Source organism: Aythya ferina (assembly GCF_964211825.1).
Source record: "Aythya ferina genome assembly, chromosome: 11".
Lineage (NCBI taxonomy): Eukaryota > Metazoa > Chordata > Aves > Anseriformes > Anatidae > Aythya > Aythya ferina.
This window is the reverse complement of record NC_140307.1, coordinates 18,370,765-18,397,061: the sequence shown is the minus strand read 5'-3', so window position 1 is coordinate 18,397,061 and position 26,297 is coordinate 18,370,765. Positions and strand designations below refer to the sequence as shown.

Here is a 26,297-nt window from a genome sequence, read left to right as displayed (position 1 = left end):
TCCTTTCCTGTTCAGACATAAAAGCTGCTGTAATCAGAGTATTACTAGGAAAAACTACTCTGTTTGGGGATTCAATATGTTTAAATTGTTGAGCCAAGGTTATTGTTTGGATTAGGTTAGAAAGGATGACACAGAAATACGTAAGCTCCAATAGCAAAGCAGAGAAGAAGAAAAATGTTTGTATTTGTAAACAGCATTCTGAACACCCTAAGCGAGCTAGTTACAGCTATATAATCATCATCTAGAACAACATAGCAACTAGATGTTGTATGTGTCTACGTAGCTACTGGAAACAAGACAAGTATTTCCATCAAACCGAAACCCATACGAAAGCAGAACTGGAGGCACTGGATATGGAAAAGACTTACTAGGTCAGCTTGCCCATCCCCCAGGCCTGTTGTCCCTCGAAATCCATGTGGTCGGTTCACGCACACCTCCTCTGCTTCTGCCACACAAACTTGATGCATAACAACTAACATCCATCAGTGTCAGTACACTAAAAAACATGTGATAACAGTCTATACTGACAGTAAACCGTTTTAGGGTATTTGCTGGTAAAATCAAAAGATTTTTTTGCAGACTTCCTATGCCCAAGCAGTTAGCAGCTTTTCCATAAGAAATACGTGGCTATTAATAATACTTGTGGAGGAATTAGAGAGCCACGAGGAAATATCAGCATGTATTTTTATACATTACAAAAGGTATTTTAATACATTACAATATGCAATCATGCCATTTCAAACACCACTGGATTATTGTTACTGATTTTGGGAGAAAAATCCAACAGCTGTCTGGGAATTCCCTCAGTGTCTGGATTATTGATTAAATAGCTTAACGTTGTCTAGATCCTACCACTCCACTAATGTTTGAAAATGATTGTTGGTAAACAAGTTTGTACTATTTTCTCTGTAATTGCACAAAATTACGTATTTTATTAAAATTAGCCTGATTTGGGGGTGAGATTGGCTGTTACTACTCCTAAAGTACTCCACACAGTATGTACAAAATACCAATTCTATCTTTTAAAGTAAAAACTAAGACGGGTCAGTGCAGCCAACCCCCCTGACTTTTCAGAAAACTGCTAAATACGAAATTTCACATACAACTCATTCCAAAATTCTGCTCTTCCTCCTTGCCCCTCCAGGAAATTGGAACTAGAAAAAATGAAACAAAAATTTAAGGTAGGGAAACTATTCTAGTGTGAAGTGGGTGGGTGCAAGTGTTGCAGTGGCTAATGTTACAATGATGTGATTGGATGCAAGTTTGACATCCTCTGTGGTACGTTTAGGATAGAATGATAGATAGATAGGTAGGTAGATAGATAGATAGATAGATAGATAGACAGATAGATGAACATTGCCTGTTAGCTTTACATTCCTTGCCTGTCTGCATGTGCTACAGTCAGCCTGTCTCTAGTTTACTTCCTCGTTGCTTGGTTCAGCCTGCACAGGCTGTGGTTTTTGTTCTGTGTGAGGCTCCCTGTGCATGCCCTGCTTGTGAAGCAAGCAGATAAGAGGCATGGTGTGAACGGCAGCTTATGTCACGTGGACCACGAGATATGGCAGCGTTGTGTGGCACACTGCTGCAACAGAGGCAGCCCCAGTAACACAGACCTCCTTTGAGAGTGGATTGGATTGCTTTGGATTCACTTGCCTAAAAACGTGGGTGTTGACTGAGAAAAGTACCAGTATTCAGAGCTGAGAATGTAAACATAGTGCAGTAAACAGTCTATTCATGACTGCTCAACCCAGAGCTGGGTAATCTAAGCAGTACAGACTGTACTGGTCAAAGAAACTTGCGTACATGTAAGAATGACACAGTTTGCCTCTGTAAAGCATCCCTCTTTCCTAGTATGGAGGGTTCAACAGGCTGCAGTAAGTCCTGTAAAAGCCATTTCCTTCTAGAGTTGTACTCAGGTAATATTTTATCACAGGCCTCTCTCATATATGCGAGTTCAATTGAATTTAGCTCTACCACATTACCAAGGACAATATACAACCCTTAATATGATTGTTGATCTAAAAATGGTAAGCCTTTTGCATATATGTGATGCTATTTAGGCTATTTGTTTATCACGGGCCTAAAAATAAACAAAACACATCCTCAGCAATGGTATCAGTTGCTGTCTCTTTGACCTGATGCATTTGCAAGGATTTTTATGGAGGAACATCTTCTCCTAAACACTATTGTTCCTCTGTTTCTGACAAGTAGTATGCACATGCATGGAAATCCTGTGCTTTCCTACACTGTTAGCTATGGATGGTATTCAAGTCTCTACTAAATGTCACAACTTTTATGAGAGGCATGGAAAATTCTATATAATGAATGTTGAAGACACTAAGCCAATAAGAATATACTAGGAGGAAAAAAAAAAATAAATCTAAACTTGTAAAAAGAACAGGTTAATATATAAAACTCAAGTTTTTATATTTTTATTTTGAAAAGGAAAGTAGTCCACACTTGTGCCTGCAGAAAGAAGAAGGCCATAGGTAACAAATAATGCATGTTCTTTGATCTAATCAAAAGCAAACACTGTATATTGATCCTCAGCTGTCTTCTGCAATAAACTATTCTAACAGCATATCAGCAACACATACCCTTCTGTCCTGAACCACTCCTACCAGCTATACTGATCGAGCTCTTTTGTTCTATGATCTGCCTCCTCCTTTGCTGAAAGATCAACAATGGCAATGCAGTGAACCACTTAACTTGGAATGCATGCATTTTTGTTAGAGCCATTGGGTTATGAGAACAACATCATCCTGAAGAAACCTTATAAAATTAAAAATAATGCAGTACTTGGAAGCTACAGAAGAATGAAGATTTACAGCCACTAATCATGGAGGGATACTAGCAATAGATCTCAACTATTGCTCAAAATGATCACAAATATTGATCCATTTGAAATCTGCACTCTGTTTCAAAATGACAAAAACGTGGTATTATAATCATGATTTTTAGGTTAACGTTTTAGAAATGATTAAAGGGAAACTGGGAATCTGCTAACAAATAATGTCAGATAAATCTCAGACCATACCAATGTTTTGTTTTCAAGTGCTTTTTTCAGATAAATTAAATAAATTCTGCTAGCTCTGTAAGTATCTCGCTATTGGTTGTCCCTTCTAATATAAGCCTATTCTCTACCCAGTTACCAACTAAGTATTATAGAATTAACCACAACTGTTAAGGTCACATCAAGTCAACATCAAAGTGGTAAAACCTTAATGGAGTAAGGGATAAAGAATATAACAATCTCTTTATTTCTGTTTTCTGCATCTCTGGAGAAATACTTTATAGTTCACCAAGAAATACTTATCTAAACATATTCATCTTTTCATATTATTTTAAATATAGGTACTTGAATTTTAAATCCAGTACAACTGGATTTAAATATTTCAATAAAATAAATCGTATTAAATAAATCATGTTGTGGATCATAGAGAAATGTGCAAATCTGCAATCCTAATACGTATGTATGTTATCATTCCCAGAGGGCTCTACACAAAAAGAACTGTGTTGCTGTGTTTGTTAACATATTTAATCATTTATGATACAATTACCCCACTTTTGTTTATCAAGTTAGCTAAAAGCTGGCTAAAAAAAGTGGCTCTAATCTCTCTAATCTCAACCAGTGATCTTGTTGCCTGCATACCTAACTAGCAGAGATCCTCTAGCTAATGTTTATGCCATTTTTAACGTCATGATCTTTTACAGTTATATTGGATGAAAACTTCAAAAACAGTGGGTATATTACCAAAATATTTGTCTGCAAAAAGAATAAAAAATACTTTTCTTTTGAAAAAAAAAAATAAATTGTTACCATTTGGAACGAGCATGTTCAACCTTATAGCTTTCATACTGGCATTATAGCTTTCACCTTGTTGGTATTCTCTAGCTTTTCTGTTTCTCTTAAAGTCCCCCAAAACCTCATTTTGGTTATGATGCTTTAATCTCTCTTGGAATTGACAATTTATTACTTAACAAAACCTGTCTTTCCCTTGGTGTAGCTCCAGTTTCGTCTACTGACCTCTCTCTTCCTTGTTTCTCCAAATCAAAAGCCTAACCATTAAATTCTGCATCTTGTTTTTCAAAGGCCACCACCCATTAACCTCTTGCCATTCTCACTGACCAAAAAAAAAAAAAAAAAAAGCCTGTAACGGACTGAATTCTTGTCTGATTGTTTTTTCCAAAAGCTCTGCAATTTCTTTTTCATAGGCTCATCCCTTTCCCCTTTGTATCAATACCAATGTTAACATTAAGTACTTTCATTTTCTATATTGATATTTGTATTTTTTGCCTTCCGCTAATCACATTTGTCCCGTCTTTCATTTCATCGCCATTTATCCCATTACAATTCATGTCTTGGTGCTCAAAGTTAATCTCCAAGCATTTCTTCTGTTTTGCAACTAATACTTCTGCAGAAATCAGAAGTATTCAGAAGTATTATATATCAGAAATCAGAAGTATTCTTCAACTATATGGACCCTCTGTGTTTAGTCAGTTAAGTCCCTGTGATTTCTTCTGTGCATATCTCTTCATTAAAAGCATAGTCTATATAATTCAGGGTATACTATTGTTACTGTATAGACATCCAGGTATACGTATGTGACTGTACATGTGTTGCAGAGACAGAAATGTTAATGAACTAACCCCATCAAGGCCATCCAGATCCAGATCTCTGACCCTTAGGCTCAATGCAGCTCAGACTGTTGCTTTTCTGATCCTTCCTCAGAGGTGCAGGGTTCAGAAACTGCCAGGGAGGGAAATCAACAGTAGGGCATCATCATCTAGAAACGTGTGAAAGGAAAACAGCTGAATGAGCAGGTGAGTGGGAGTACAAACCACGTGTGAAAAGGGGAACGAGCCAGTAGCTGACTGGGAGGGAGAAATGCATCAAAATCAAACAGCGTGGGTGTGAGGGACAAAAATAATGGAAAGATTCAAAAACATAGCAGAGGACAAGGCTAAAAAGAGACAACAATCACAGAAAACTAAGAACAGAAAATGCACAGATGAGAGAGCACGAGTGCAGTAAATGGGGTAGGAGTGGAACAATTGCCATATTGAAAAGGTGATGACGGATGATACGTGAGGCCAAAAGGCTTAAGGGGAGAGTTCTAATAACTATTTAGTGCAACGACGGGTGTAATGCCACCTCAGACCTCACCACTTCTCCCTCACCCAAACTCTTGGCAGCCCAGCGATGCTGGGAGCCGCTTGATCCCTGTCCTCTGCTCAGGGAGCCGGTCCCCCTTAGGCCGCAGGTTCTGTCAGGGGGCTCCGGACACGGTGTGTGTGAGGAAACGGCCGACCAAGCGCTCCCAGCCGCCTGGCAGCCGGGGCCGAAACCTGGCTGCAGCAGTGCCCTAACGTGCCGCAACGGGCACTGCCCCCGCCCCCGGGACCCAGCGGCGCCAGAGGAGACTCGCCAAGGGCTACGGCCCGCGGTGGGGACGACAAACACACCGGCGGCGCGGCCGGAGAAGAAGCGGCGCCCGCCGGTTGCCCGGGCGAGGGCGACGCCGCGCAGCAGCCGCCGCGCGAACAAAATGGCGGCGGGCGGCAAGAGCGGGGTCCGGCGGGGCAGCGGCAGCGGCATGCCCGGGGTGAGGCGGTGGCGGCTCGGGCTCGGGCTCGGGCGCGGGGCGGCGGGCACGGCGAGGGGCAGGCGGCCTCAGCCGGGCCCCGTCCCGTCCCGTCCCGTTTTCTGACTCATCCTCGCTGCAGGTGCGGAGAGCGCCCGGCGGCCCCTCGCCGCCCGCTGGGAGCAGCGTGCTGAGCGGCGCGCTGCTGGCCAAGGAGGCGGAGTACAAGTAAGGAGGCGGGGGGCGGCGGTCCCTCAGCGCCTCGCCGGACCCCGCTCGCTCAGCGGGGCTTGCGGTTCATCCCCGGCGTCGGAATCTCTCAACCGCTTTTACCAAATGCACGGATGAGAGTACTAAAAGTGGGGTTGGAACTTTTTTTTTTTTCCTCCTGCTGCTGCAGTGCAGCCTTCCTACCGCCGTTTTGCACAGGAGCATCGGGGTTGACTGCGTGCTGCGCTAGGCCTTAAATCACTCATGGGCATTAGATTTTTCTGCTTAAAAATAGTAATAAAAGAGGTATTACTTTTAAGTTAGGAAGATCTAAGTGCTTAAGACTGTTTTAAAAAAGGCTTAAAAGTTCTGAAGCTTCAGAGAGACGCGAGGATCCCGAAAGGCAGCCCCAATTAGACCAGTAAACACCTTGCTGCCCTGGTGTAAAAGCACGCGCACTCCTTCCCCTCAGTGCCCAGCTCCTGTAAGCAGGGAGGTGATCCAGTGTCCCATTACACTACGTGAAAAGCCATAAAATGACACATGCAAAAACATGAGCATATTTTAATCTGTGTATATGTATGGTGATACAATTAAATGAATTAAAAGGTATGTGACTCCTGACCCAACCCCTGCTGCTAAGTACACGTAAGATAAGCATTATAAGTAAAAACAAAAGTGTTGAGGAATTGAAGACCTAAATGTGTATTAAGCAATGACATAACAGAAAGTAAGGGGCTCCCTCTCCCTCTCAGAATCATAGTCTAAACCTTACTGTTGAATATGTATATGGTATTTTATTATAGATTTGACAGAAACCCAGGAAACTGAATCAATTTTAATAATATCCTGAAGTATATTTGGTAGTTCATTTGTAGGAGTTATTACAATTTCATTTAGTTAAGACGGATACTGTCATAATTACATTTATATCTCAAATCTTTCAGAAAGTCATTGACAAGCATTTGTACTTTCAGGCGACTGAATGCAGAATTAGAAGCAAAAACAGAAAAACTTGTGCGTCAGGCTGAAGAAGTAATGGTGAGTATGCTATGCAGACTGTTACATAACTTAGCCTTGGTTCACATGCGCACAGGTTCAAGTTTCAAAAGAAATTATTTAGACCATGACAACTAAAGGTATTTTGGTTTCAAATTCAGTCTACACTTTACTTCCTATTCTCTTCTTCCTTCAAAATTGTGAACGTCTACTAAAGACACATGCAGGAATAATTTCTGTGTAAGTTCATCAGGTAGGTAGATGTTCACAGATGCATAGAGCACTTGCGCAGATTTATACATAAAATCACATAAAAACATTTTATGAAGTTTAAGTAAAGTGTCTGCAGATGTTTCCGTGTCTTAAATAAAATGTTATTTTAGTATTTGAAAACCAGATACTTCTACAATAATCCTAGTGAAATAAGATCTACATTGTTCAAGCTGAAAGGAATATAAAGAATAACAAAGAGAAAATATGTAGTTAGTTAAAAGGAAGCTTTCTTAAAACAGAAAAATTTCCTGTTTGTTGGTAGTATCTTTTAAAATTGTTTTGGCTGTATACCAATTTTTATATTAAAATTGGGCAAACTATGAAAAAGGGAGCAGGGGTGGTCTGGTTTATACCCAAAACAGTTCAGAGAAGGTGCTCTGAATATTAGAAATATTTATTATAATGTCACACTTCAGAAAAGGCCTAGAACCCAAATCCTTAAATATTCTGGAAAGGTACATGTAGTTTGTCTACTGTTGAAACTTCGTTTTTGTGTCCTATGAAAACATGTTGCCCTCTTGAGTTCTGATAAACTGAGGGTAACTGCTTGGCATTTGAGCAGAAGCAGGTGAAACATCCAAAATAGCATCTAGTTTCTTCCATTTAGAAAAACAGCAACAACAAAACCACTTTTTTCCCCTCCTCTAAATGCAGCAGCAGATCAGATATTCTTGGGACACTTAATATACCACATAGCACTGCCCGACTGCACAGATATAACAACAAAAGAAAAACAAGTCTAAGTTTAAAAAAGAAAAACTAAACAGGACAACTGCATTTAGTTATGTTTTCTAACTGTAACTTAGAAACATAAGCTAGCTGAATGTGCAGTGTTAGATAGACTAAATTGTTTCCTTAAGTACATAAAGCATATCAGTGTCCAAATTATGGCTGTATTGCATAAAATAAAACAAAGATTTATTTTTAAGGGTTACTCTAAAATAAATAAAATTGAAAATTTGTTTCACCTGCTCTGCATTTGCTTTTCCATTTCAGAAAAAAATAAGAAAGGGTAACAGCATCTCAGATGATAAGTTGGGCAAAAGTTTTATGGTAAAAAGGCAGTAATTACATGTTGTGGAGCAGAAATAAATGCTTGGGGATATCAGCGGTATTTTAATTTCTAGCTATCTTTTCCTATGTTTGAAAAATTAATTTCTATGGTAGATTAAAGTTTCCATTTTTTCCATAGACTATAATTGTGATCTATGATTTAAGAATATACAATTAATCTTTAATGATTTATACTGTTCTTTTTTTTTTCTTTTCTTTTTAATAAAGAAAAGCCAACAGGAGACACTATCTAGACCAATTTCAGTACAAACTCAGTTACATGAAGATGACAGACAGAGGTATGTGCTTTACAATTGCTTTGTATAATTCATGGCGAATCTTTGGCCATGATCTGCACACCTTGACTTGCCCTATTTGTGCTCCAGTTTTGTCTTATTTTTGCAGCATACTGTATTAGTGGATTCTGGATTTTATGCTATTTGAAATAATTGATACTAAACAACTATTTGTTGTGTTTTCAAGGAAGTCTTAATTTTGCTGAAATACTCTATCTAGGAGGCTAAGTAGCTCTGACATCTGTAAAAGTAGGAGCAAAAGTAGCAGTTTTCTTTACAATACAAACCAGTAGACACTGAGCAGTAGATATTTTGTAACCAGTTCAGCTGATAAAACAAAGAAATGCTGGTTCTCTTCGTTCTAATTTAACTTGGCTTAAATGCTTATGGGACAGGAAGTGTGTGATAACAAACAACACAAAAAATGAAAATAGACAAACCTTCAGCTGCCACCCTCTGGTATTTGGATATCATTACACTTCTGAGGCCCACATGCCTTTGGTCTGTATGAATTGGGCACAGCTGGAGGTTTTGGCCTGTATGTTCAAATTTGTTACCTCTAGACTGGATACCCGACAATATTTACTTAGACGTTCAGGGGCATTATTATTTACTCAGTTGTTCAAGGGACTGTATATTGATAACACACAAAGTGGGTGGATTTGAGATACACTAATACGCAGTTTAATCAAAGATCTGAGCTGGCAGATTCCTAAAAAGATACAAGGGTCAGATTACAAGCTGTTTCAAATGTTAAGCTGCAGTTGGGAAATGGTTTTGAAGTAGTGTATATGAAAGTCTTCTAGAGATGATCAAGTAATTACTTTTGTGCAAAGTAAAAGTGAAAAAAAGTTTTCAATGACCATAAAAAAGCTTTTCAGTACACAAAAAATGAATGACTACGAGTCTGTGATGGAAGCCTGACTACACCAGCAAAAAACTTCACTGCTGTAATTATGATTATTCCTGAGCCGTTTTGAGGCTGTGTGCGTCAGTTGTGGAGGTGAGGAAGAAAACAAAAACCACATGTATTATCAGTAGAGCTGTGCTTTGCAAATTTACTCTAGATCTTTCTTTAGTTTTGTGTTCTGCTGGATGGATTTTGACTACTGGACAGAAGATTTTTAGGAACTTCAAACCAGAGTTTGGTTATAGGGCTGTTTTACAAGGTAATGTGATCAGAGGAATCAGCCTGACAAAGAGAGTTAACAGCTATGATTGTATGCATTTGAAATAAATGGAAGTGCTGAAATAATTAGGAAAATGTTGGCAATTAGCACATCAGAGTAGCAGCTAATCTACCAATTACTTACGTAAATTAATAGGTCTTAAAACAACCACAGTCTGTGTTCTAGTAAACATTTATGTAAGAGAAGAATTGAAATCCCATGGTGTAGTGGGGAAAAAAATAATAGAAATGTGTGCAAAGAATTGGGCATGCTGATCATCCATGACTGAACATTGAGGCCATTCAATTAGATTAGCTCCAAGTATTTAATATTTTTTTTTCCAAAATTATGCAAGCAAATATGCCACAAATCTAAAGGAAGCACTTAAGATGATTTTGAAACCAGTTTCATTGTTTGCTTTATGGAGAATGAACGATAAAGCAACTGGAAAGAGGGGCAAACGTTGAAGCAAAGAAGGAGATAGAATCAGAAAAAAAAAAGACAGGTTAAGTGCAAAAAAAAAAAATAGTAAGAAAAGTTAAAAAGAAAAGGTAAAAATATTTAAGCCACTCTCTAAGTCAGCATGTGTTTTAAAAATAAGTCATTCAGGATTTTATAGTTTAATTTTTTGCAGAGAAACTCGAATAACATGGAGACAAAGCCGCTCCAGTGACACTGCATTGAAATCAGCTCTTGTTTACACTTTCACTCTTCAGCGCATTGCCAGGCTCATGGCGCTGGGATCTGTATGCGCATGGGCAGGCACGCTATAGGCTTGGAATAGGATTAGCAAACAAAGGGTTTGCTCATGCACATGCACCTCGTATTTACATGCCGAGATGGAATTGTTAACCATTAGCTTCTGTTTCAGTGTCACCACAATCGCCCGGCTGTTTACTAGTATATCTTTTCAGGTTTTAAACCAATTAATTTCACTTACCAACTATAGAAGTGTATTACAAGGCTTTAAAAATGTATTGTCATCTGTGTGCAAAAAGAAAAAAAATATTAAATGAGTTTGAGGAATTCAGTGAACAATGAGGCTTTTGTTTTACATTTTTGTCTTGTGAAGGCAGCCGTGAGACAGCAGAAATGGTAGGATCAAATTAGTCTACGGATGGAAAGAAGAATATTGTTTTCCTCAGCATCAAGTGCTGGATTTTCATATTTTTCAGAATAATATGCAACTTATTTCTGTGGCAGAAAATCCTCACCTTCCACACGCTCCTGAAACTAGCCAATAGGAGGGAGGCATGAGGAAAATAGGGTAAACAGACAAAAACTAATCAGCCTATTCTTGAAGTCTGTTGCCAACCGCACAGATGATTTTTTGATTAATCTGGAGCTTTGTGCAGATAATTCTTGCTGATGACTGATGGGTGTCTAAAATTTGTAAAGACAAGACGTAAATATTTGCTCAAATCTGCTGAGCCAAATCATTGAGGTGACTTGATGTGCCTAGATTTTAAGTTTTGTTACATATATTTTTATTTATCCTTTTATAAGCTTGCATGTTAATTGAATAGCTAGAAGTTGTAAAAGGTGGTTAAAAAGTCATCTTTCTGTACATTAATACAGATCTACAGAACTCAGATGCTAAAAATAAATCATATGTATGACAAGAAACTTGAAGTTAATAGCATATAGCGTGCTAATACTTTCTTCTTGCTTCCAAGAGATTTTAAAATAATCATTTAACCTGAAGTTTAGTTGCTAAGAAGTATGGTTTCCAGCCAAATAAGCAGATAAGAAAGCTGCTCTTTCATTCCTGTTTTTTATCTGTAAAATGGATACAGTATTTGTAATATGCATTTCAGACAAAATTCTGAGGCTTTTTTTTTTTTTTTTTTTTTTGGTATAAATTACTCCCATCTCGTATTCACTTGACAGTTGCTGTCCATTGACTTAACAACAGTCAATCTAAGCATACTATGGCACTCTCTCCTAGGACGTAGAGGACACTGATTTATATCATCATTTTCTTTGCTTTAATTCAGAAGCTTGAATGTCAGGTAAGTGTGTGAGTCACTGAACTGTTGGTGATCTTTGATAATGGTTTGTCAGTCCAGCTGTTGAAGCTGTTAACACTCCACAAGCTGGCAAAGTACTCCCTGGTGCAGGGAATCATGGATCAAACAACCCGGTGTTTGCTGCAGTCACCTGAATGGCAAGAGATGAGATTCAGATTGCAGTACATAAATGAACTGTTATGTTGGAGACCATACTGGAATAAACATCTCAGGCTCGCCAGGTGATTTACGTGGCGAGTGAGACAGAATGGAATGACAGAATGCGAGTGAGCTGATGATTGAACTTGGTAGATGTTCCTACGTATTGCTGATTGTAGGTATATAAAACATTACTCTCCTCATTCAGGTGGTGGTGGAGTTTTATCCTAAAATGGTTTTATATACGCATTCAGTGTATTTTCTTTTTTTGTTCCTGCAGAGATCCACTCTTTCCTGAAGTTTCGCGTCTTACACACTCACATGCCAAGGTATCAATGTCAAAATTATGCTGGTTAATTTCTCTTCCACATATCAGTTATGTTTTTGAGATTGTGCAACACAGGGGACTTAAATGGGTGGGAAGCCAAAGAAAAATGGTGTTCAAACCTGAGTGCTGCAGGGACAGATGGACCAGTATTTTTTTTCTGCAGTGCCACTTGTAGCTAGGTGGACTTCTATCACATTTAATTTCTTTAAGTTTCTCTTCTGTAAAGCATATCTGTCACTTCATGGAAGTGTTCAGTGCTTTGAACATCAATTTAACAATTCTAAGTGCAAAATATTAGAACCTAATTTCATGTCTTCCTTGCTCAGGATAGTATTAGAGGCAGTGCTGCAGTTTTCTAGTTGTACTAATAAACTAATAGTCAAAATAACTTAAAGCAAGGGAAATAAAGTGGAAAAAGGGGATTGAGATTAGGAACAAACTGTAAAAACTCAAAAGCCTCCAATTTACATTGAGTCTTTTAGGAGGTGAGCTAAAGTTTCCAAAACGTTGTTTTTCGTCATTTATCAGAATACAGTAGAGAAAACTAATTTTGGAAGATTAATTGCTTGGACGAAAGTAAGAAAATATTGTGTTGTTTTTTTTTTGTTTGTTTTTTTCTACAGGGAATTTATAACATTAAAATAACACTTCTAAAAAAAAAATTGAAACCATAATAAGCACTGTCCAAAGAAATGCAGTCTGTTGACAAATAATGTCTCAATAATATTTGAAAGCCTTGCTTATGCATTCATTTATTATGAGTATGTCTGAAAGAGGTCCCACAGGCAAGTAACTATTGGACGTGTTATAATTTGGGCATATGGACATAAAACATGCAAGATAAGCACTAGTACAAATAAAACTGAAGAGATTTGGTGCTCTCCTGAGATTGTGAGGCTTTGAAAATCGTTCTTACTCAAATTCAGGGATACTTTTCTATATGAAAAAGGAGGGGAAAACAAACAAAAACATACTAGCAAGTAGTAATTTCTGATTAAAATCACTGCTTTCTGGAAAATTTTGTAGCCACTAAACAAGAAGAAATGTGCTTCCGCGCCCATGGCTCACAATAGACCATATTCTGGAAGTAAGGGGAACAGAACAACTTCAAGGTATATTATGTATCTCTTTTTTTTTTTTTTGCTTATAATAAAATATTTAATTGCTGTTTTTTTCTTGCAGGTTATTTTTATTCATATATGCTGCTGTGTATAGGTTTATCACACAGAGGCACCAAACTGTTTCCTCTGTAGTCAGCTCCACCGTGTAGCTGTCTCTGTTTACTTGCATGGAGCACCTGAAATCATTCCCAAACAGCTGATTATGACAATTGAACTGTTGCTTTCTGCCCAAGCACTTCTCAAGGCTAACAGTTAAGCTGCTAACTCCTTCAGCGAATGGATGCCTAATGAGCATGCTTGTGGGAGATAGATCTGGGGCAACTAGAGAGAGAGCACACTTTGGTGCTGCAGGCTGATTAGTGATCAGATACCTGATGCTATCTAGGGTCCCTGCTATTTTTGTGAATCATGGGCTTACGGGACAAGAGTTGGTAATAGTATCACAGCTTTCAGGGGTTTTCGCCTAGTGCTGAAAAGCTTCAGCTCTGTAGACAGCAAATTTGAGGTCATATAACCAAAAATTCGAGATCTGGACAAAAGAAGAGTAGAAAAGTCATGACAGAAATCTTGGGGGCAAATGAAAGCAGCTACAAGAGAACATACAGACTTAGAAAATAGGATGGAAACTGTCTACAAGATGGCACAATGTGAACTTAGCACAGGCCAGTATTATCTTTTAGGATTTAGAAGTCACTTGTGGATCGTTTGTTCCTCTTTGGCTCAGGTGAGGCTGTTGTGATGGCACCATCTCATGAGGTTTAGAAACAGAGCTGTGCAGGGAGAACCTTTAAGATGAACGCAAAGTTGTGGGAGAAGTGAACTGGCATGGGTTTTGAGGCTGCGTTGTAATAAGGATACATTTGAGTAAGATTTAGGAGCTTCAGATGATGCGGGAACTAATGTCATTGTTTTATAAAAGAAAGCTGAGGAGATGGCCTCTGTAGCAGCTGTCATGTATGTTGTGTTCATCAGTGTCATTACAGGCTCTGGATCCAACTGTAAATCCAACTGTAAGGATTAACGAAGTTTCCTACCCAGGCATAATGATATATGAGTTGTGGCAGTAAGGTGGGAATGTAGGTAGAGAGAACCAAGTTGGAGAAGTTTAACAGCATGGAGAAGATATAGTCAAATTTAAGGCTGAAGATAGTAGTTTAGACCAAAAGAACATTCTTCTGTTTATTTCTCTTACTCTGATTTAGCTTTGAAATTGTCAGAGAAAAACACCATACTAAAAGCTTAGCAGAAAGTGGTATTGTTCTCTGCCCCCCATGGTGTAATACATGAACTGATATAATTATGTGGAATACAATAAAGGTATTTTACATAATGAAAATGGCAAGTTGCTTTCTTTCATATTAAGATGCATCAATGGCAACAAAGTTGCTGTAGGTATAGCAAATACTTCATATTTTTGTATTTTTTTAAATTATAAATTTAACATCTAGGGCTTGTGTATTTTTTTATTTTTTTTTAGTGCAGAAATAAGTCTGGAAGCACAAAATGCTGATCATGTTGCAGTACTGGAGGATTGCATAGATTTTTCTTTAGCAAAAACAATAAGTGAAATTGAAGAAAAACTAGATAAAGGATGCTTGCCAGATTGTCTAGATGATGACATTATTCCAAACATTGGAAACGAAATCGGAGCAGGTAGGTTTCTTCATATGGTTTCATACTTTATTCTTACTTCCTGACTGTTAGTAATGGTTTCTTTAGGGGGTGGGGTGGGGTGGGGTAGTAGACATTACAGGGAAAGTTCTGAAGTCCTTAATTTATATTATGGTAAAACAAAAAGGTTTGTCTTCTCATACAGTCCTAAAGAAAGATGAGATCACATAGGAATAACCACGGGAAAAACTGATTTATTTTTTTTATCCTCATCTCCTCCTTTCTGAGTTGACATTTGAATGTTTACATATGTTGATTTGTGGATACAACTTGATTCATTTCACTCAGGAAATGAAAATACATGATCCTATGATGCTAAACTTGTGTTTATGTGTACACAGAAAGTGCACTAGTGCGTAGGAGTGGTATTAATCTATTAGGAGGGTTGTGCAGTCTACATGTAATTCCTTGTTGTGAGCAGCATGAAATTACTTTTTGTGTAACTACACAAATTACAGCTACAGATTGATTGCAATGTAGGCATGCCCTGCAATATAGTTTCCTTGATTTTAAACTCAAAACATACTATAATGTACAGTATGACAAGAGCTTCCAGTAATTTTCTGTTTTGAGAAGAGCCTCTTGCAGTTTGAATATGCTGTGTTCAGTCATTAAAAAAGAAAAATCTATCTAAAGCAACTCTAAGAATGAGAAACTTGAAACATTTATCTATAAACCTTACTTTTATCTTGCCTATTTCTCTTAATAAACAGTCAATATTGTGTGTTTTTGAAAACAAGATGATGAAACTGAATTGTTCTTGTGTTGGTCTTGCCTCTTCTCTGCATTGAGTCATGAGTACTTGTGGGTATTAAATAATAAATTTTTATGTTCACAGAAGCTCAAATCAGGTTTCTTAAGGCCAAGCTACATGTTATGCAGGAAGAGCTGGACAGCTTAGCGAGTGAATGCAGGAAAAAGGTAAGATGTGAGTTTTCTTATCCGTAGAAATAGAGTATATCCCCCTTTTACAAATAATCAGAATAGAATCCCTTTATCTTTAATTAGGCTTTCTATTTTTCCTTTTTTTCTCTTCAGTTAGTAAAGAACTAAGGTTCTATTAAAAAAAAAATCAAGAGTAGTAATTTCTGTATAAACATAATCTTAAACTATAAGCTTTTAAAGCATACTTCATGAAAAAGAATTTGAGACAGAAATGAATGATTAGTACTGAAGATGTGCCCCTGCTGTAGGGACACTGCGGTGCTGCAGTGAGGAGGAGTCAAAATACAGACCCATGATATATACAGAGGGAAGATGAGTAGTACCCAGAGATGGGTAATAGAAGGAGAGGGATGGAATGAGAAGTAAATCAAGTTTGTGAAATTTAGTCAGGTACTCTGGGGGTCCTTGGTAGGAACAAAAAAAAAAAAAAAAAAGTGGAAACAGCTCATTTGTGATCCACTTTCAGTGGAATATTGTAAACAAAATGGAAATCAGGCTTTCCCATTCCCAGGACACCATTCTTGCTGAGAAGGACTGCATTTGGGGCTACAAGTTTAGTGAATCACGTTATGAATTTAAGGAAAGGGGAGACTGTGCTGGTATCCTTCTGCTACAGTGTACTACAAAAGAGTTTTTTGATCTACACTGTCTGGCAATATACTTTCAGGTGATGCTCAAAACACCTCTAGAAAGGTAAAACCTGAAATAGTTCTTGTCTGTCTGCCAGAGGGATCACTTCTTTTTCATGCATTTGGAACCAAGCAAGGATTTTGAACTAACTTGCCTTTTTTTTTTTTTTATATAATTACGTTATTGTTGACTGTGGTCTCTTAACTTCAGAATGTTTTTTTTTCCTCCTTTTCCCCAGGCCCAAATTTATGATGACATTCAGAACATATGCTAAACCACCCATGTTTTTTTCTCTCAAAGTTTTGATTGAGAGTTAAGAAGCAGGACAATATTAAAATTGTTTTGGAGATAGGTACCTAGAGAAAATCTGTAGAAGGAATTAGATTTTGATATTTTATATCTGTACTTGAGACCGTATTTAATATTTATCAATGTGGTTACTTCTGCATTTCTATATATCTATGCTGTGATCAGAAAAAGGCTGTAACATCAGCTTTTCAAGACACTTTCACTTTCAGATTAAACACCATTTTGTCAGTAGCTATAGAACTTCAGCATTCCGTGACAAAAATACTATGGAGTTCAGTTACTCTAGCAGATGACAGGAGAAAACCTCATACCTACTTCTGCTTCCATACGACTCTGTATGTAGTTTCTGTGGTGTGAAAATAACTTTATTACATTCTGAAGGCCTCAGGAAGAACATACTTGCAAAGCCTCGAGACAGACTGTGAGTTTTGCTTCAATTCACAGTACAATTATTATAAAGAAACCTGTTTTAAATATAAAGAATGGGAATATCTGAGGTGCATATGTTCACCAAGCACTCAATATTAAGAACCCATTTCCTGTGTGAGAAGCATGTATTGCTGTGGGCTGGGAGGGTAGGAGAGACTCCTGTTGTGTTTTGTTTTTTTTTTTTTTTTTAATAGAAACTCCACTTTCTGTGCATGCCTTCTTAGTTTTTGATAAAGAAATGAAGGGCATAATGTAGCTCTGAAATAACCTACATTAGTATTCACTTGCAGTGTTTAAAAGGTTATAAATGTAAAATGCCTTTAAATTATAAGGCTTAATGTGGGATATAATTGCCAGTAGGTCATGAAGCTAGTACAGGATTCACTTTATGTTGAGAGAAACCTGGATTTGAATACTTGATGCATCCTGGAACATTAGCTTGCTTTTAAGTCAAAACCAGGTAATCCTTTAAAACATAAAGGATGGATTATCAGTAATTATATGCCCTTCTTTTTGCTAGATTTTTTTCCTAATTGTGTGCATTTAGCTATTCTCACAAAAATGTCACGAAATATCTATGTGCCATTGTTATTCGTATAATTCCTTAACATTCTGATGGTTCTCACAGCCTTTGTGTTACAGGAAACTATATGTTTTAGGTATTACTACAAGGCAGTCCCAACTTAAAGACTGCAGAAAATTAGATGAGCAGAAAAATATTTTTTGAAGTACTGCTCTGGTAAACTCATGATCTGTTTCTTTAGTTTGTCTACAAAGCATTGTGAAATCTATCACCATCTAAAAATTTTAAAATAACAGCATTTAAAAAATGATTATATCTACAATATATAGACTTGTAGTTTTATTTACGAAATATTACTATCACAATAGTCTACTGCTTCCTTGCAACATTTTAATTTGTTTTTTTTTGTTTTTTGCTAATTGCTGTCAAACAGGATGATGAAAATCAGAGTTTAAAGTCTCAGCTTAAGGATACTGAGGAAGAAAAGACTAGGCTGCAACGAACAATCAGTGTGCAACAGTCACAGAATGAAAAGTACAAAATGTTGTCACAAGAAGCAAACAAAAAAAGTGAAGGATTACAACAAGAGGTCATTGCACTAGGAAAGGTATTGCAAATATTAGTCGAATTTATCTCATGAAAGGGAAAAAAGCATCAAATCACCCTCTTCAGGCTAGTTTTGCAGATTAGTATCCAACGATCTCATTAGCATTTCAATCTTTGGTAACAGTCTTAGAAAATGTATCTTAATATGGTCTAATCACTTTGTAGAAAGAAGAAATGACATTTTGTTAATTGTTTTTCTTCTGTTTCTACTATCGTATATTCTGTATTTTAAAATTGTGTGAAAGATCTGCAGGAGACAAAGCCACCTTTTGTGACTGCTGTCAAAGCCATAAAGAAATCTTGAAAATACAGGGAAATTGTATTTTTCTGGTTTTAATTGTAGTTGCTAAAAATTAATGATGCTTTTGTGGTAAATTGCAGAACCTGGTGGAAGTTTTTAAAAAAACAAACAAACAAACAAAAAAAACTGCAGGTCATTTTAGTATCCTCTGCAGGTAGAGGAAAGGATGTCTCTTTATTCTTTGAAATGGACTATCTGAAAATCAGCCACTCCAATTTGGATGTATCAAAATTAACCTGGCTCCTCCTGCAGGCCGCATGTGCAGAATTGTATACGTGCCTAGTTACAGCAGATGGCCTGTATACCCAGCTTTGTTTGTTTGGAACTTCATCGAAGAGCAGCATGTGTTTTTCTTTAATTACTGAGAGCTAGAGAGGTTGACATCAAAATCCTGCACTACATATAGTAGTGTATAATGGATGTAATGTAACCAGGAATGTTAGTCAGGAACGTGGGGAAAGCAGAACGCAACCTGTAGCTTAACAAAGCCTCATTATACCTCCACTGTATTGTACTATGCAACTGTATAGGTGTTCTTTCATCTTAGTGTTACGAAGTCCTGGCATTTTAAAACTAAAATGTGCTAAGCTTGTGTGTAGTTTCTGCGCAGATACTTGGAGATTTTGAGTTCACTCAGGTACGTACCTTGATTGTTGATTCTGTCAGGAAAATATATGTTGGTTCTTGCATATTCACAATTAGAAAATTTATCCCACCATTTAAGATGCATCCATTGCAATTAAAATTTGATTCACATCTGCTGTACAGCTACCATATCCAAAATATGGTCTCTATACCAAGTTTACTTAGATTCTCAGCAATTTAAGCAACTTTATTAATCTCCCAGTTGGTTTTTTGTACGCACCTAGGCAAAGAGTTTCACCAAGTTTTCACAATTTACCTGAAACATCGTAATTAATTTATTTCTATGTTTCATTCTTCTGCTTTTTGGTCTCCCTGACTCTTATCGTCTTCTAAGCATCTGCCCTCATCTAGGTGATCTAATAAGCGTTATCACCATTTTCTGTTTGCTGCCTGGTTGGAAGAATATTATTTCCTCTATGTTCTCTCCCACTTGTTAACTCAAATTAGTTATAATGTCATATAAAGTTTAGGGAAACATCAAACTTTTGCTCTTAATCCTTTCAAGACTTTGTGCAGGGATTTTATGGCTTGTCTTGAAGAAAATCAATGTTAAACATCTTCTCTCAAGTGTTTTATGGGGGATGGGGGTAGCACCAAAAAAAAAAAAAAGTTGAAGCAACATCTTTGCCAGCTGCTGGGGAGGTAGATTGACCAATACCATTTTGAAGAGTTAGTGAGATGCAGCTTGCTCTCCTCTTCATCCATTTTGGAGAAGATTTCCAGCTTCCCAGAAAGACCCAGTCCAGTCATAATTTACCTTTTTTTTTTTTTTTTTGTGGTTATACTTGTCAATTAGATGTGTACCTGGGTGCAATATAAGCATACTAAAGTGTATTTCTTGGATAACTGATGGTTACTTAAAGTAACCACCACAAGAGCTTGTGTGGAATTAAGGAAATGGAACAACTGCTCAGAACATGAGAGCCTAAGAGTAAAGGGTTAAAAATAAGATGCTCCCCCAACCTCAGTTTGTTTAAAATAATCTTTCTGTACACAAAATTTGATACACTTTTTTTTTTTTTTTTTAAAAAAAAGTCTTTCTTTTTCACAAATGACAAGATGTGCTCTTTCTGCCAGAATTGTTTATTTCTTCTACTTTGTCTTTTATCTGTATGCTCTGATCTTTAATCTCATTACTCTGTTTCTCAGCTTGGTCTCTTTTTCTTATTTCCCCACTTACAGCACTATGAAATACCCTCATCAGAGATAAGAGGGAACTGTTTTGATTGTTGCCATAAACACTGGATGAACTATTTTCTGCTAGATGAAATAGTTACTACCCTGAGGCATTAGGGTAGGTTGTTTTAACTTCTAGTTTGTAATTACATGTGATAAGCTGTGAGAAAAAGAGGTAAAGAAGCAGTTGCGAATACTAGCCACTGCTCTGAAGTCTGCCACAGCCTGAACATGGCAGCACTTTTCCCCGTTTTTCAGACTGGGCATAGCAGTGGTCTCCTGTATCAATCCTGTGGACTTCCATGATCAGCTCCACAATACTCTAAGAGAATGCTAAAAGAGAGCTTAGAAAGACTTTTCAGGATTTAAAAGGAGGAGGGAAAAAGGGGATAACAGTGGTATTAATGGTCTTGGATTCTATTCACAGGCCACAGAAGTCTGTTAAGTTCTCAGGGATGAGCATTGCTGCAAATGTCTTGGTTGTATGGTATTCATTAAAGTACCATGATTCATAACGTTTGTTTTTAACCTTTTCTTCCTACATAGGAACTAGAGCATTTAAAGCGTGTACAAAAGCAGGCTGCAACCAGTCAGAGTGCAACAGAGGTTCGCTTAAATAGGGCCTTGGAAGAAGCAGAAAGATATAAAGTGGAGCTTAATAAACTGAAGCAAAGTAACAAGGTACAGTGGTTCAGAAGAAAGTTTCAATTTGTGATTACTCAATATTGCTGATGTGAGACAAATAGCTTTGGAAGTACGGTGTCCTTTACAGACTGTCCCAGAAGTTACTAACAGCAAGTCATCAAGGGGCTTGATAACTTATCTCTGATGATACTGCTGGAGGAAGAAATGCATAGAAGAAAATGATAGCCTCTCATTTTTTTTGCCTTTTTTTTTTTTTTTTTTTTGGATAATAGACGTCCCTAGAAAGGGGGGAAAGTACACATACACAACTAATAAAAACACAGGCAAACCACATTATTAATTTTGATGCATCCATTTGCTTGTCTGAAATGTCATTTGTGGCTACTATTTGTCATTTTGTTATGTTATGCCAAGTTTCTCTGTTTAAAGCTTCACTTGACTAATCTATTTCTCATTTTTTTCCCATGGTAGGATGTAGTTAACCAAGAACTCAAAGCAATTGAAGAATTAAAAACAGAAAACAAGAAACTGCAGAAAGAAAAAGGAGAGCTAATTGCAGGTTTCAAAAAGCAGCTCAAGTTAATTGATATTTTAAAGAGACAAAAGGTAAGGACACAAATGCTGTTGTATTTCAGATAACTCTTAACTGAATTTGTCTGTTGTCAAGTTACGTACTCACATACATGTAAGCTAGAGCCCCAAGACCAGGAAGTTGGAATACAAAGGAACAGCAGCTTTTATTAGCACATGTTGCTAATGTTTTTCTTTAAAGTAAAAGCTGGTCCTCTTTTGAATTGACTCCATTCCTAATTTGGAACATATCCTGTTATGGTAAAAGATTACTACTGACGAGCTTCGAGACAAAGAATATATGTTCAAGAATAAATATTGTTCAGGTTGTAACAGCAGCTCCCTGCAGTGCTGTATCAATAGAATCCATTTTAGCATGTGAGGTTTTTTTGTTTTGTTTTTTCCTCCAGCATATTACTTGTATATCATCAGCTATAATATAGCACCCTCCCAGGATTAAGGCATTACATTTCAGACTTGCATTGTTCCTGGATTCTCAAAGTGCATCCTTTGCAATTAATCCTGCTTCTTTGTACACATGTACAAATCTGCCTAAGTGCAGATCTCCCTTTGTGTCATGGAAAAAAAAAAAGGAGTGGGTGAGGGGAAGAGTATTTAGCCTAGGTGTGAATTTACTAGAGTCAAGGATGGGAGTTGATCTACGTCCTTTTCTAACTCCTGGAATGTCATGCATTCTTGGAGTCACAATGACATCTACATGGCCGCGTGGGTTCCCTATCTACATGGCACTGGCACCTAGCCTTATTTTGAAAGTCATTTGTTTGTATATTCGTTTAATATCTCCTTCACTTCCTCTCTGAGGGCATAGAAAGAAGGACGGGCTTCTGCTTTCAGCTTTCTTTAGTATGTGAAGCTGAAATTGAATATAGAGTAGGTAGTAGAATACTTGCTAAAAATTCATTTTGAATGGAATCACTGGTGAAGACTGTTCCTGAAACACTTTGAAAAATGCGTTTACCTACTCTGCAGTGTCCAAATACCAAATACATTTTCAGCATACACCTATCAAATGAGCTTTCATGGAGCAAATTGAAAGAACCTGTAGGTTTTCATGAAAGCGAATTACAGGGAAAGGAAGATACATTAAGAGATGTTGCCCAAATCAGAAAGTCTCTCCCCTTACTGTCAATGCATGTAGGTCTGAGTTCTGTCGCACTTCTCCCTCAAAGGACTGGGTTAGGTTCACGTGCTGTTACTTGTATCGGTTTTCCTTTTGATGTTGCATGGAAGGTTTGCAGAGCTCTGTACTTCAGAGTTCTCTAGATAGGCTCTTAACCTGGTAGAGCGGTTCACTCCTGCTCACTGCTGAATCTTTATCAATCCCAGTAACTGCAGAGTGTAGTAGGAAGAAAGTATCAGTGATAGAGTTAAGGCTCTGCTTTTTGCACTCAAACCACAGCTGTCAGCTAAAGAAAGCAAGTAATGGCGACTTGTTGAGCAGAAGGATCTTAGAAGGACTAGCCTTTACGGTAAGAAAGTAGAACATGTGCCCTTCAGAGTGCTGCAGTGATCACCAGGCACTTTGTAAACACTTGTGAAGCTGTTGAGCCTCCAGAGAGAAAGAACAGCCCTGTATGAAGTGGCAACTTCATAAAACAACAGGCACATACTTATCCCAAGAACGGAGAACTGCAGTGGGGAAATACACCCTTGAATTTGGAATACATCTCCAACACGGGACAAAGGAGAATAGAGAGTTGGAATAAGAACAACTGGGACTGCTCATGTACTTCCAGTAGAAGAGTTTTTCTGGCAGAATTAAGAGGAAATCTTGGGAGTTCATCTAACAGAAATACTACTAGCTTAGCCTTGTCTGGCCTTTCTAGCTCTTTAATGTTATTTTGAGAACAACAACAACAAAATGTAGCATTCACTCAAAAGATCATTTCCATGAGCTAGCTCACTGTCCTCTGGAACATGAAATGCGTGTCTCACTGAAACGTGTGTCCAGGGACAGTGTTTCTGTTTGACTGAGCCAGAAACATAGTATCAGATAAACCATACATTTAAAAAAAATAGTTTAAAATACTTAAGAAACAAAACTTAACACATTTTTAAAAAAATCTGAATACCATAAGAGAACTGCAGATAGTAGAGAAAGCAACTTATCTTCTGTTATTAAAAACATTATGTACTCACAGAAAAAGGATGTTGTTAATTGTTGACCTTTCTGAACAGGCAACAAGTAGAAAAACCTGAATGAAAATGGTGCTGACACTGCCTTTTATACCTGGCAGCAGAAGGAGCTGGGAAGTGCACTAACACTCACCTGAGGCCGATATGCATAATCACCAGAAGACCTTCAGGTTGATTTTACATCAACCTCTTGTTGAATTAATGAGGAAAACCTAGTTTGGGTCATTGGTGTAGTATTCATGTGTAGTGAGATGCACAAAGCAGGTACAGATAGTCTGGAGGTGAGGATATGCTACGATATGCTGCTACCACATGAAGAAAAATAAAGGAAAAAAAACACAGAGTAGTAGGATGAGTTGCAGCTGGCAGCAAGGAGGTGTTGGTGTCCAAACTGGACTCTTTAGACCATTCTCTGCTTGCCTCGAAAGAGAGAAACTCATAGAAAATCCTAGTTCTAAAAGGAAATTAGGGAGTTCATCTGGGTTTTACAGAGCTGGAGGGCGCTACACTATCAGTGGGAATTGCTTAGGCTTCTTTGTTGTTGTTTGGAACTGACAATGTGTCTGTATAGTGAGAAAAAGATCAGATACCTTGTAGCCCAGACCTGTTTCCTGTTCTTTAAAACATAGCCATTCTATTAAAAAGTGCATTCTGAATGGGAACTGCTTAGATAGGACATGGTCCTTGCCACTTGCAGTGTTGGTAAGTAAAGAGAGGCTATTGCAGTGTGGGGATGTGGCATATTTGTGCTAGATGCTGTGACAGCAGCTGCAACCCAGTGAGCTTGCAGGGCTTCCTGGCTGCTGTGCCTTTCTGATTGGCAGCTCTGTGCAAATGTGCGAGCCATTGAGTACTTGTTCTCTCCGCAATCACCTGGATGATGTTCTTCCAAGCAATTACATTTTTTTTTTTAAACAGAAAATAGCCTTGTAATAAGTTTTAAAGTTCTGTTTGTTCCACTCAAGGTTCTGTTTAAAGTATCCTATATAATATGCTATATCCTATATAGACATGCCATAATGAACCCCAGATACAGGGCAATATAACAGAGTAGTCTGCTCCAGATATCTCTCAAGGTGTATTAATGTTATGCTTTGTTTTATGCTGATTATGCTCTTTGTTACTGGTACTGTATTCCTTTGCTAAAATACTCAACATTAAATCATGCATTTTAGAAGCATTAGTAGAAGCATTAGTACTGTGAATGAATCAATGATGTGTTTAGCTTTAAAGTTAGCTGAATATTGATCAGCTTGAAAGAATGAATACACAGTTTCTCAGATGTTTTTTTGGGGGTCATGGGAGGTGTCAATTTTCTGGTAATTTCCATGCCCTGTTAAAACGTATTTTTAAAGTAATACAAAGAACTAAGAAAAACTACTGATCCCACTTGACTAGAGTTGAGGTTGCATTATTTAGCATAAAATTATATCCTTACACTAAAAACTGAGAATTTTGCAGGACATATGAACAAATTTGAAGCCCCTTTCAGCTATCTCAATTACACAGGACTTTATATTTGTCATTCGCACTAGCATGTCTTCTGATCCTGATTTCTTTTATTTCTTTCGAGATGCACATTGAAGCTGCTAAGATGCTTTCTTTTACTGAAGAGGAATTCATGAAAGCTCTTGAGTGGGGAAATTACTGATTCAATAAAAAAAAAAAGTTTGAAATACAAGTCAGATGAGACAACTTTTTGGCACTAAAAATGTTTGTTAATAAATCACAGTGATTTGTTTTTTGTTGATTCTGCTTATGTTGCAATTATTTAACTCTTAGAAGCCTGCTAGCTTATATTGCAGTATCACTTGAAATACAAATTGCTAAGCTTCAAGTCAAACTGTCCATTCTGTGGTGAGCAGAGGCACTGGGAATGCAAGCAAGATTCCAACAAGGGAACTGTTATCATTTTTGTTTGTTTTAGTATTCAGAAATGTTTGTTAGATAAGGTAATGCTCAGTCCAAAGAGAAGTCAGCGTTCAGTCTTATAAAATTCCTTATTGTAATAGAAACAAGTTAACAAAAATGTCACATCCTTTTCAAGTATTAACAGCTCTTCTGTGAAAACCATTCGTAACTTGTTTTAGTTGTTCATCTTACAGCCTGAGTGGCAAAAACATACCTGAGAATTGCCCCTCGATATCCAGAGTGATTCTATAGATCTGGAAGAATTGTTCAAAATTTCTACTTGATTTAGTCAAAGTAAAAAAAGTTGCCTCTTTCCCTGGCCATCAGCTGCTGCTTATGGATACCGTCAGGAGTGATGGCTCCATACTCACAGGCGCCCTACTGGCATTATCTCCTTGAAGATTTTATTATGTCATCATTATAATCAAGAACTAGATAAAAATGTGAGTGTAGATGAGCTGTGTGCCTTAATGAATGGGAGCAATAAAGGTCACTCCTGGCTGCATGAATCTTTGTCAAACCTCAGCTATTTCAATGTATTCCTCCCACACAGCAACCTAATAGGAACACAACAAAC

The 26,297-nt window shown here is 37.6% G+C and overlaps 2 protein-coding genes across 9 annotated transcripts in view; one reads left to right on the top strand and one right to left on the bottom strand.

Annotated features, from left to right (window-relative positions):
* Window positions 1–25,376, bottom strand: part of LOC311442764 (uncharacterized protein) — a 42,941-nt gene extending 17,565 nt beyond the window's left edge. For 2 of the 6 annotated variants that reach the window (XR_014696828.1, XR_014696829.1), the window contains exons 1-2: window positions 23,813–25,376; window positions 4,651–4,787 (exon numbers count right to left, since the gene is read on the bottom strand). Coding sequence is in view for 2 of the 6 variants with exons in the window: in XM_084532373.1 (XP_084388499.1) it covers window positions 4,744–4,787; window positions 5,182–5,599 (462 nt within the window). In the remaining 4 variants the exon portion in view is untranslated. Of the gene's footprint in view, window positions 1–4,650; window positions 4,788–5,181; window positions 5,739–23,812 lie in introns of those variants that run through there. The other 4 variants (XM_084532373.1, XM_084532372.1, XR_014696830.1 and 1 more) reach the window with 3 other exon arrangements.
* TEX9 (testis expressed 9) lies at window positions 4,751–25,559 on the top strand. 3 transcript variants are annotated; one of them, XM_084532369.1, is made up of 12 exons: window positions 5,427–5,606; window positions 5,728–5,813; window positions 6,773–6,836; window positions 8,349–8,419; window positions 12,034–12,082; window positions 13,108–13,193; window positions 14,680–14,855; window positions 15,712–15,794; window positions 18,143–18,316; window positions 20,984–21,118; window positions 21,554–21,688; window positions 25,383–25,559. In XM_084532369.1, exons 1-12 carry the CDS (start codon window positions 5,550–5,552, stop codon window positions 25,458–25,460), a joined length of 1,194 nt encoding a protein of 397 aa, XP_084388495.1. In that variant the 5' UTR covers window positions 5,427–5,549; the 3' UTR covers window positions 25,461–25,559. The 3 variants fall into 3 exon arrangements, with proteins under 3 accessions (XP_084388496.1, XP_084388495.1, XP_084388497.1); XM_084532370.1 differs by lacking the exons at window positions 5,427–5,606; window positions 5,728–5,813 and adding an exon at window positions 4,751–4,824; XM_084532371.1 differs by lacking the exons at window positions 5,427–5,606; window positions 5,728–5,813 and adding an exon at window positions 5,847–5,944.
* The last annotated feature ends 738 nt before the right edge of the window (window positions 25,560–26,297 follow it).